General features: G+C 41.3%; 1 protein-coding gene across 3 annotated transcripts in view; it reads right to left on the bottom strand.

Annotated features, from left to right (window-relative positions):
* The window catches only part of dnah6 (dynein, axonemal, heavy chain 6), a 408,231-nt gene that overhangs the window by 283,029 nt on the left and 112,840 nt on the right, over positions 1-12,362 (bottom strand). For all 3 annotated transcript variants that reach the window (XM_072258211.1, XM_072258210.1, XM_072258212.1), the window contains 3 exons: positions 9,754-9,850; positions 8,255-8,465; positions 7,365-7,529 (listed from right to left, as the gene is read on the bottom strand). In XM_072258211.1, the coding sequence (XP_072114312.1) occupies positions 7,365-7,529; positions 8,255-8,465; positions 9,754-9,850 (473 nt within the window). The remainder of the gene's footprint in view (positions 1-7,364; positions 7,530-8,254; positions 8,466-9,753; positions 9,851-12,362) is intronic.

Consider the following 12,362-nt stretch of genomic DNA (forward strand, 5'->3'; position numbering starts at 1 on the left):
ATGGGTTAGTATGTTTGCTAATGACACAGAAGTTGGAGGTGTTGTGGATAGTCTGGAGGGTTGTCAGAGGTTACAACATGACATTGATAGGATGCAGAACTGGGCTGAGAAGTGGTAGATAGAGTTCAGTCTGGATAAGTGTGAAGTGGTTTATCTTGGTAGGTCAAATTTGAAGAAAAAATATAACATTAATGGTAAGACTCATGGAGTGTGGAGGATCAGTGAGATCTTGAGGTCCATGTCCACAAGACACTCAAAGCTGCTGCGCAGGTTGACAGTGTTGTTAAGAGGGCTTATGGTATTTTGGCCTTTATCAACCATGGGATTGAGTTCAAAACCTTTGAGGAATGTTGCAGCTCTATAAGACCTTGGTTAGACCCCGCTTGGAGTACTGTGTTCAATTCTGGTCATCTCACTACAGGAAGGATGTGGATGACATACAGAGAGTGCAGAGGAGATTTACAAGGATGTTGCCTGGATTGGAGAGCATGCCTTATGAAAATAGATGGAGTGAATTTGGTCTTTTCTTCTTGGAGCGACAGAGGATGAGAGGTGACCTGATAGAAGTGTATAAGATGATGAGAGGCATTGATTGTGTGGAAAGCCAGAGGCTTTTTCCCAGGGTTGAAAAGACTAACGTGAGAGGGTATAGTTTTAAGGTGCTTGGAAGTAGCTACAAAGGGGATTTCAGAGGTAAGGTTTACACACAAAGAATGGTGGGTGCATGGAATGCACTGCCAGTGAAGGTGGTAGAGGTGGATACAACAGGGTCTTTTAAGAGACACTTAGATAGGTACACGGAGCTTAGAAAAATAGACGGTTATGTGGTAGGGAGATGGTAGGCACTTTCTAGAGTAGGTTACATGGTCAACACAACATTGTAGGCAAAGGGACTGTAATGTGCTATAGATTTCTCTCTTCTTAGTCTTCTCAAGAAGATCTGTCTATGTGCACTATGTCTCGATCAAAAGAACTTTCAGAGAACCTTAGAAAAAGAATTGTAGAGGTGCATGAAATTGGACAAGGCTACCAAAGTATTCTTAAAGATCTGAGTGTTCAAAAGTCTACTGCAATAAATTGTCTACAAATGAAGGAAATTCAGTATTGTTGCTACTCTGCTCGGAATGGGCATCCTGCAAAGATCACACAAAGAGTACAATGTGTAATGCTGAAAGAGGTGAAACAGAACCCAAGAGTAGTGGCAAAAGACATGCAGAGATCTCTAGAACTTGCTAAAGTTTCTGTTCATGTGTCCACTATAAGAACAACACTGAGCAGGAATGGTGTTCATGGAAGGACGTCACAGAGGAAACCATTGCTCTCCAGACAAAACATTGCTGCACATCTCAAGTTTGAAAAAGACCACCTGGATATCCTACAATGCTTCTGGGACAACGGTTTGTGGACAGATAAGACAAAAGTTGAACTTTTTGCAGAAATACTCATTTCTATTATTTAGAGGGAAAAGGGCACTGCACATCAACATCAAAACCTCATCCCAACTGTGAAGCATGGTGAAAGGAGCATCATGGTTTCAGGTTGATTTGGGGCGTCAGGTCCTGGACAGCTTGCAATCGTTGAGGGAACAATGAATTCAAAATTGTATCAAGACATTTTACAGGAGAATGTCAGGGTAGCAGTCCATCAGCTAAAGCATAATAGAAGTTGGATAATGCAACAATGGTCCAAAAGACTAGAGTAAATCAACAACCGATTGGTTTAAAAAGAAGAAAGTTGGTGTTTTGGATTCGAGTCAAAGTCCTGACGTTAATCCTATAGAAATGTTGTGGAAAGACCTGAAGCAAGCAGCTCACACAAGGAAGCCCACCAACATCCCAGAGTTGAAGCCAATTTTGTACGGAGGAATAGCCTAAAACTACTCCAAGCCAATGTGCAGGACTGATCAACAGTCACTGGAAACATTAGGTTGAAGTTATTGTTGTACAAGGGTGTCACACCAGTTACTGAAAGCAAAGGTTCACATACTTTTTCCGATAAATACATGTAATAATAGATCATTTTTCTCAATAAATAAATGAACAAGTATATCGTTTTTGTGCTATTATTTAACTGGGTTCACTGTCTAGTTTTAGGACTTGTGTGAAGATCTGATCACATTCTAGATCATATTTGTGCAGGTACAAAGGAAATTCTACAGGGTACACAAAATTTCTAGCACCACTGTAATCCTGCTGACAAATGCTGATGTAATTCTGCAGATGATGGAAATCCAGAACAACAAGCAGAAAATGCTGGAGGAACTCAGCAGGTCAGGCAGCATCTTTGGAAATGAATAAACAGTCAACCATGGGAGAAAGGGAAGAAGAAGGGGCACCAGGGAGAGAAGACAGACAGCTGAGGAGAAGAAGTAAGAGGCCAGACTGGGGAATAGAAGAAGAGAGAAGGTGGGGGGAAAATATTACTGGTAGGGGAAAATATTACTGGAAGGGGAAATCAATGTTTATGCCATCAGATTGGAGGCTACCTGGACAGAATATGAGGTATTTACTCTCCATCCTGAGAGTGGCCTCTTCATAGCAAGAGAGGAGGCCATAGGCTGACATGTCAGAACAGGAGTGGGCACAGGTATTAAAATAGTTAGCCACCAGGAAATTCTGCTTTTGATGGATAGAGTGGAGGTGCTTAACAAAGCAGTCCCCCAATTTACGTTGGGTCTCACCAACTTATTTATTATATATTGAGATGCAGCACAGAGTAGCCTTTCTGGCCCTTTGAGCCTCGCTGCCCAGCAATTTCCCAATTTCATCCTAGCCCTATCATGGGACAATTCTCATTGACCAATTAACCTACCAACCAGTACATCTTTGGATTAGGGTAGGAAACCAGAGAACCCCGAGGAGATCCATGTGGTCACGGGGAGAATGTACAAACTCCTTACAGGCAGCAGTGGGAATTGAACCCAGGTCTCCTGCACTGTAAAGCACTGTGCTATCAGTGATAGAGTAGGCTGCATCAGGACCACTGGATACAATAGATGGCCTGAACATAATCGCAGGTGAAATGTTGACTGTTTGGGGCTACAAATGAAGGTACAGGAGGAGGTAAATGGGCAAGTGTAGCATATCTGTCATTTGCAGGAGTACGTGCCAGGAGAGAGATTAGTGGGGAGGAACAAATGGACAAGGGAATCACAGAGGGAATGATTCCTATAGAAAGCAGAGAGCTGGGGGGGGGAGATAAAGATACCCGTCCACCTACCTGGCTTCACCTATCACATTCTAGCTGGTCCTCCTGCTCCTCCCCCCACCTTTTTATTTTAGTGTGTTACGTACCCCATAACTGGGTTGCCAAACCAGCAGAAGTGGACCACTTAGTTGGAGTCTGGATTACTGGAACTAAGAAAGTTTTATTAAAGAAATAAGTAACACAGTACTCTAAACATAAGGATATAAATGCAACGGGTTAGCAATGATAAAACATACATGTACACAGAACTAGGATAATAGGATCAATCAAGCTCTATCGCGGTCTAGGGGTAAAATGATCAGTCTCAAGTGACACAGAGTTCAGTTCGCAGTAATCGCTGTTGTGCCATTGGGGGGAGGGAGAGAGAGCAAATGATGATATTCAAATCGGATTCAACAGATCTTTGATATTCCTCGCAGTTAGGTTTCCGGCGAGCCCTTTGTAATGTCTTCTGAGGTCACCGACTGTGACCCCTCCGCTCCGGATACGATCGTTCTTCCGCGGTGAACCCGGCACCCAGGCAAGGGTGGACACACACACCAGGTTCCCACCGATCGTACCTTCTCACCCTGTGCGTCTATGGTTGGTCTCACGAGCGGACCTCCAAAATTCTCACCAACTTGTGGGGGCACACCGCTTTTCCAGGGTCTTGTCATCTCGTGGTGTGTGTTGCCTTAGCGAACCTGCTCCTTTTATCCCCCTGATGGGGTATCGCCTGTCCATCAAACTTCAAACAGTTCAGGTTCAAAGCAACCGGTCTCTGACAATACTCGGAACTGTGTCTCCTTTCGTTAATCTCTCTCGTCTCCCATTAACATTTCTGAATGTTCCCCCATTGTCTTTCTTATCGGCCTCAATCTTCTGATAACTTGGTATTTTGTCACATAGTGTCTTTCTCCTTCCCTTCCAGTCCTGAAGAAAAGTCTCAGCCTGAAACATTGCCTGTTTATTTATTTCCATAGATGCTGCCTGACCTGCTGAGTTCCTCCAGCATTTTGTGTTTGCTGTAATGTAAGAAATTAGGAGAGAAAAAGCAGGTCCCTATAAGTTTGTGATAGGATGTAGTTACCGCTGGATTACTCCTAGTGCCACATGCTAGTGAGGGCAGAAATAGAAAGATAGCAAGATAGCACAGAAGAATGTGAGGCTGAGGAGTTGCTGCAGGGGTCAGGGGTTCAAGCTCTTGGATCAGTGAAATCTCTTCTGGAGTAGGGATGAGATGTACGACCGAGACTGAATGCCCTTGAACTTGTGACCGATATCCTGGCTAGGAGATTTGTTTGTGCTACTTGGACGGGTTTAAACCAGATTGGCAGGGTGATGGGCCATGAGTGGTAGAGTGACTGATGAGGAATCAGGGGATAATATAGTAGCCAACATGAGGAAGTTTAGATATCAGATTAAACAGGAGTACAGTAAAGGGAGCTGAAAGATGACTGATTTAAACTGCATTGATTTCAACACGATAGACTCAACGGGTATTGCAGATAAACTCAGGGCATGGATTGTTTCTGAGGACTGGAATGTCATAGCCATAACAGAAATAGGACTGAGGAAAGGACAGGACTGACAGCTCACTGTTCCAGGAGAGAGATGTTAAAGGTGTGACAGAGGTGTAAATAAGAGAGGAGTGGGAATTGTTGTAAACATAATAGTGTACTATTACATGGGGATTTTAATTTCTTAGTGATTGTCTGGGCCAACTATAGTGTAAAAACTTGAACCAAGTAAGATTTGTGAAATGTGTCTAAGAAAGCTTCTTTTAACAATTATATAGAGGGACCATCTATAGCAGGTGCAGCATTGGACCTCCTCCTGAAGATTGAGGTAGGGCAATTGGCAGAAGTGTCTGTCACTGAGCACTTTTGGTTCCAGTGACCATAATTTAACTGTTTTTAAATGGTTCTGGAAAAGGATACAACCAGTTCACAGGATAAAGTCCTGAACAGCAGCAAAGAAAATTTTGGAGCCATTATGTGGGATCTTACAGAAGTTGGTTTGGTTGGGCAAGATTTGTTCTCAGAAAGGAGCACCTACCACATGAGAGGATTTAAATGTGTGACATCAAGCTTTCAGGGCCTATATGTTCCTGTTATGGTGAAGGAAAAGGCTGGCAGGTTTTCAGAACCTTGGTTGATGAGACAATCTGAGGCTCTGGTTAAGAATAGGAAGGAGAACAAAAGCATTTGGAACTTAGTGAATCTCTTGAATATAATAAGTGTAGAAGTGCACGTAAGAGACAAGATAGGAAGGCAAAAAAGTGCATATAAGACATATGTGGCAGGCAAGGTGAGGCAGAATCCCAACAGATGATATAGGTAATCTGGGAATAAAAGGGTGGCTAGGGAAGAATAGTTCCCCTTAAAGATCAGAATGTCTGTTTGTGTGTGGAATTCAAACTACATGTCTAGCTGATCAAAATCACCTGTAATTTTTCATAACCTACTACATACACTGTCTACAGCACCATCTTTTTTAATATTATCCACATATTTATTGACTTGGATTAATCAGAATCGTTTATCTGGTTGCATCACTGCCTGTATGAAGGCACCAATATGCAGGATCAAAAGAGCCTACAGAAAGTTGTAGTCTCAGTTGGCTCCAACACAGGCATAACCTCCCTCAGCATCAAGGACCTCTTCAAGAAACAGTGCCTCAAGAAGGTGACATCCATTGCTATGGATCTTCACCATCTGGGTCATGCTTTCTCATTTTACCACTACAGAGGTGAAGAGACTGATGACCCACACTCAATGTTTCAGGGACATCTTCTTCCCATCTGAATAGTCTACAAAGTCATGAACACTACTATGTTAGATGAAATAAGGTGGGAATAATTATGTACAGAACATGAGCACAAAGACAGACTCGTTGAGATCAAAGGCTTGCTTTTATCTTGTATATTTCTTTGTAATGATGCTGAGAGGGACCTGATGGAGCTTTTTAAAATTATGAGATGCATAGATAGGGTAGACAGTCAGAATAGTTTCACCACAGTAGAAATGACCACAGGACGTGCTTTTAAGGTTAGAGGGGAAAGGTTTAGTGGAAATGTGGGAGGCAGATTTTTTACACTGAGAGTGAAATGCCTGAAATGGGTTACTGGGGGTAGTAAGGAAGCAATGGAGTTTAAGAGGCTTTTAGATAGACAGACAAACTTGAAAGAAATGGAGCAATATGGATGATACACTGGAGGAGCTCACAGTATAAATTAGCATCAAGATTGGCATATCATGGGCCAAATAGCCTGTCCAGTCCTGTATTCTTTTATATTCTATGTTCTATGTATCAAAACAGATGATGTACCCTTGAAATAAGTAGTTAGATGTTGGAAGTATTTTCCTATTCTATGTAAGCAGGTTCTATTCAGTACCTGCAATGCGGCTGCTTTATAATTCAATCAATGCAATCAATAAGATGATGGCTGGTTTCTTTTATAAATTGTGGAGTAAAATTATCCACTCTGACTTGCCATGTATTCACCAAAACCTTCTGCAGGCCAGTCTCCATTTCCAACAATTGCATCACAATCTTATAAAACATTGTAAGTGATATAACGTCATCCTTCATCCTCACTCCCTTCCACCTCAAATAGAGGATGAACAAAAGCTTTAAATATCAACTTGAAATTGCATAATACAGATGGGTCTATATATATCGGCATGTCATGTAATCCAAAGCAATATTTAAACAAACTCTGGGTTGATCAATGTCGTACACATTACCCAATACAAATCTGAAAAGCTATGTCCTCTTCTCAAAGAAGCTTTGATATTTGGCTAAAACTGATGACATTCTAACTTTTGATATATTGCTGGGTTCCACAGACAAATTAAAAAAGTAGCTTTGAAAAGCCAGATATAAGTGATTGAAAATCCTGCATTTACTGATATTTGCAAGTTACATCTATAAAGACAGAAGAAGTATGTACTATACTGTACCTTTATAATACTCAGGACAAGAATTTTTACTGTTGTTTGGCAGCCTGACTGGCACCTTTACACTATAGGTACCTGGAGCTAAAGGTTGAAAGGGCACCAGGCAATGTGACACATGGAAAATTACAGAGGAATTACCCCAGAACAATTTATTAACACAATCTAATACCTCCCTAAAAACAAGGTTAAAGTTAAAGAGAACAAGTTTTTATATACCTGAGAAGGATGTCCAGACACCACCCATTCCACTCTGGGTTGAGTTTGATAATCAGCGATTGCAACTTTGCACAAACGACGGAGTGATGAGAACATCGCTTCTTCTACCTTTCCAAGCCAATCCTCTACATTACCTCTGGCTTTAAGTCCTTTCCCCAAACCAACCTTCAGGGTTAAAAAAAGAAGATAGCCTTGTAGGGAAATCACCAGGTGTATTAGAATAATATATCAGCCAGGACTCTTTCCAAAGAAACCCTCAATTAAAGATCACATAAGTCAACTGATTTATTATGCATCTTAAATTATTTTAAACTAACTTGTGTTTTTCAATGCAAACAACAGGAATTCTGCAGATGCTGCAAATTCAAGCAACGCACATCAAAGTTGCTGGTGAATGCAGCAGGCCAGGCAGCACCTCTAGAAAGAGGTACAATCAACGTTTCGGGCCGACTGTACCTCTTCCTAGAGATGCTGCCTAGCCTGCTGCATTCACCAGCAACTTTGATGTGTGTTGCTTGTGCTTTTGAATGGTTTTGATATTTTTAATTTGATTTTTTGACACTCATTTTTATTGCTTCCATTTTAAATATCCCATGACAATCAATTTTCCCTGGTGAAGAGGGTACCTATGCAATGGATTTTTGTAATAAGTTAAACCATATCCGACATATTCATTTTCCCACATCTCTGTTCCTTCATGGCTACATAAATAAGAATGAAGGTTAAACATGTAGTGAAGCAAGGATACAATCTCATATATCTTATCATACAGAGGCAACAGAAGATTTGTTATAAATAAAGATTTAATGCAAATTCACGAGTTTGTTGAAACTGAATATATATAAGCTGTCTCCTACAGTGTCAGTAAATACCAACAAAAATGCTCTTACTTTTTCTCCTTCGGGAGAAATCATAGCCAAGATATCATTAGTGTACACCTTCTCAGGTTCTCCCTCAGCTGGTTTTTCCTCAGCCTGGGCTAGTGCAAACTCCAGTCTTGAAATTGCATCAAAACACTTGTGCAGATGTGGCTGGACAGCTTGTGGATTGCGTGTCTGTGCTAGAATCTCCAATAGTTCATCATTAGACAGAAAGTAAAACCTATGATCAGATTCAAACAGAAAGGATAATATAATTCCTTTAAACCCAATATTACAAGAACATTTTATAAAGACTTTTATAACAAATGGTAAAACACTCATTGCTCGTGCATCCTCAGTTGAGGTATAGTGAATGTTCCAGCAGATTGGTGGTGGATACTTATTTCTAATTTGTGTGTGTAGGAGACACATTTTTAGGAGTTACAGGTCTATTTGCTTGACTTTAGTAATAATAAAAAACAAAGGAATCATCAACCTGAAAAAAAATCCAAAAAGGATGGAATGTAAAAGAAACTTTTTTTGCCTAACAATTTTAATGCATGATAACCACCAAGGCACAACATCCAGGTAAAGATCTGCACACATTGAAGTGGAGGGAAATATACTGGAAAAACAATAAAAATAAGATCAAAGAGTTAAGTTTTGAAGAGGTTTTTGAAGGAAAGGGAAGAAACAAAATGAGCAAAATTATCAGAGATAATTGAAGTGTCTTCCAGGATGCTTCTCTGCCAGTCTGAGCAGTCTTGGATCAATGATTCCAATGGTTTTGGGATCTGTGGTACATATGTTTTGAGGAAAATCTGAGGATGCCCTTGAAGCATTATATTCATGTCATCTTGAACATTACTTGACATAAGGCGGCTCAAAGCACAATGAATTTTTTGCAAGTCGTATGGAAAATATGCACCATCGATCAGTACTGGTCGAATGTGATCAGTCTCAATATTGAAAATGCTGGCTTAGGGGACTTGATGACATTTGTTCACCTATGGATTTGAATGATGTTGAGGATTTCTCCAGTACATAATGAAATTTTCATATCTCTGATAAATATTGCAGGGTGAGACAATAAGCCTAGTGTCAATTCTGAGATCTTAATCTTTAATCACTATTTTCAGTAGGTGGACAAAGGTTGTACAGATGTGGGGGATTTCAATTTTGTTCTCTGCCCTCATGCAGATTTAAAGTACGCCCATTGTCACCTTGCTGACCAAGCAGAGAAACTATTGCAGAACTGCCCACTGAACTAGAAAAAAGGTAGAACTTGATTAAAGAATAAACTGTTGAGGGTGGGGAAGCAGGAACAAAAGAAATATGCATTCAGCAGCAACTCCCAAAAGAGAAAAATCAATGGGGAAAAAGAACTATTTTGTATCATCTCCTGCCTGATCATAATTAATGATAATGATAATAAGAAAGAAAATACTTCATAGTCAAAGCATTTGAGAAAGAAAATTTGTATTTGTTTAAGCAACTGCAGTAAAATCAACAGGTAAAAGGAGACAAACCTGGGGAAGATCACTCGTTTAGACTCAAGGTAGGCCTCCAGACACTTCAGAATCTGCTCTAATAATGCATTGTTATTCCGGAGAGCTTCCAAAGTACCTATAAAAATAGAAATGACAATAACATTTTACATGATAAAGTAACATATAAAATTAAGGCACATAAACAGAGATCAGAAGCTGCAGGGATTACTTCAGCAAAACAGATAGCAACTGTAAAGGCAACAGACTTGCACTCTCCCTATCTTCAATCTAAGTAAAATTTTGTTACAAATCATCATGTGGGTACCCGTGACTGTATTCATTTGGTTAAATAAAACAAGATTGCATTAGGAACACTACAACACATATTGCACATCGCAGGATAGATTTGGCAGTACTTCAAATGAAGAGAGTGAAAATGTAAAGATTACTTGGGGAACTACACAAATCTGAGAACATCCCATGGATTTTATTTTCTGCATGATCATAATTCACCAGTCTTATGTACTTAGTGATATCTTGATGCATTAACTTCTTTAAAAATTTAACTGAATCAAAATATATTTAATTAATACTACACATTAGGTTCATTCTTATTTATTGCACACTAATAAAAATTGTGTAAAGGAACATTGAAACCCAAAAAAGAAAAGTGATCTAGTTGGGATATCGGCTTAATGAATTCAGAACAATGATTTTTTTCCAGAGCTATTATTCCTGATCTCTGTCGGTTTTACATACTGCCTGGAAAATAGGTATTGATTTCTGGAAAACTGGATTCTCCCTAGTCACCTGTCTGCACCATGTATCATGCTTGTGTGATCAGGAAATTCACGGAATAGCTTTATAAGAATGGAGGTTTTCAGGAGCGTGGAAAGCTTTAACTTGCTTTAGGAGACCATGAAGTGCAAGCAGCCTTGAGATGCTTCATTCTGTGACCTCATCATTTTCAGTCTGTCCAAAAGACTTTAAATTTTCTTCTCTAACCTTAAATTTAATATTTAGTAACTGTGTGCTCCCTCTTCCATTCTCAACTAATGGAGTATTTCCAAATACTTAAATCATCTCCTTTATTATTTTAAGTTAATTTACCAGCTAATCCTTTGCAATTATATTAAATTCAAGCTCCATATATGTAATGTACTCACTGTGGAATCTGATACTGGAGCCTGGGATAGTTCTGTCAGCAAATAAGTTCCTCTACATCCATAAAAGTTACCGGTGAACGCAGCAGGCCAGGCAGCATCTCTAGGAAGCGGTGCAGTCGACGTTTCAGGCCAAGACCCTTCATCAGGATTAACTGAAGGAAGAGTGAGTAAGGGATTTGAAAGTTGGAGGGGGAGGGGGAGATCCAAAATGATAGGAGAAGACAGGAGGGGGCTGGGATGGAGCCAAGAGCTGGACAGGTGATAGGCAAAAGGGATACGAGAGGATCATGGGACAGGAGGTCCGGGAGGAAAGACGGGTGGGGGGGGGAACCAGAGGATGGGCAAGGGGTATATTCAGAGGGACAGAGGGAGAAAAAGGAGAGTGAGAGAAAGAGTGTGTGTATAAAAATAAGTAACAGATGGGGTACGAGGGGGAGGTGGGGAATTAGCGGAAGTTAGAGAAGTCGATGTTCATGCCATCAGGTTGGAGGCTACCCAGACAGAATATAAGGTGTTGTTCCTCCAACCTGAGTGTGGCTTCATCTTTACAGTAGAGGAAGCCGTGGATAGACATGTCAGAATGGGAATGGGATGTGGAATTAAAATGTGTGGCCACTGGGAGATCCTGCTTTCTCTGGTGGACAGAGCGTAGGTGTTCAGCAAAGCAGTCTCCTAGTCTGCGTCGGGTCTCGCCAATATATAAAAGGCCACATCGGGAACACCGGACGCAGTATATCACCCCAGCTGACTCACAGGTGAAGTGTTGTCTCACCTGGAAGGACTGTTTGGGGCCCTGAATGGACGCAGACTGGGAGACCGCTTTGCTGAACACCTAATACTGCGTCCGATGCTCCCGATGTGGCCTTTTATATATTGGCGAGACCCGACGCAGACTGGGAGACCGCTTTGCTGAACACCTACGCTCTGTCCGCCAGAGAAAGCAGGATCCCCCAGTGGCCACACATTTTAATTCCACATCCCATTCCCATTCTGACATGTCTATCCACGGCCTCCTCTACTGTAAAGATGAAGCCACACTCAGGTTGGAGGAACAACACCTTATATTCCGTCTGGGTAGCCACCAACCTGATGGCATGAACATCGACTTCTCTAACTTCCGCTAATGCCCCACCTCCCCCTCGTACCCCATCTGTTACTTATTTTTATACACACATTCTTTCTCTCACTCTCCTTTTTCTCCCTCTGTCGCTCTGAATATACCCCTTGCCCATCCTCTGGGTCCCCCCCCTTGTCTTTCTTCCCGGACCTCCTGTCCTATGATCCTCTCGTATCCCTTTTGCCAATCACCTGTCCAGCTCTTGGCTCCATCCCTCCCCCTCCTGCCTTCGCCTATCATTTTGGATTTCCCCCTCCCCCTCCAACTTTCAAATCCCTTACTCACTCTTCCTTCAGTTAGTCCTGACGAAGGGTCTCGGCCTGAAACATCGACTGCACCTCTTCCTAGAGATACTGCCTGGCCTG

The sequence above is a fragment of the Mobula birostris genome, chromosome 5 (genome assembly GCF_030028105.1).
Source record: "Mobula birostris isolate sMobBir1 chromosome 5, sMobBir1.hap1, whole genome shotgun sequence".
Taxonomy (NCBI): Eukaryota; Metazoa; Chordata; class Chondrichthyes; order Myliobatiformes; family Myliobatidae; genus Mobula; species Mobula birostris.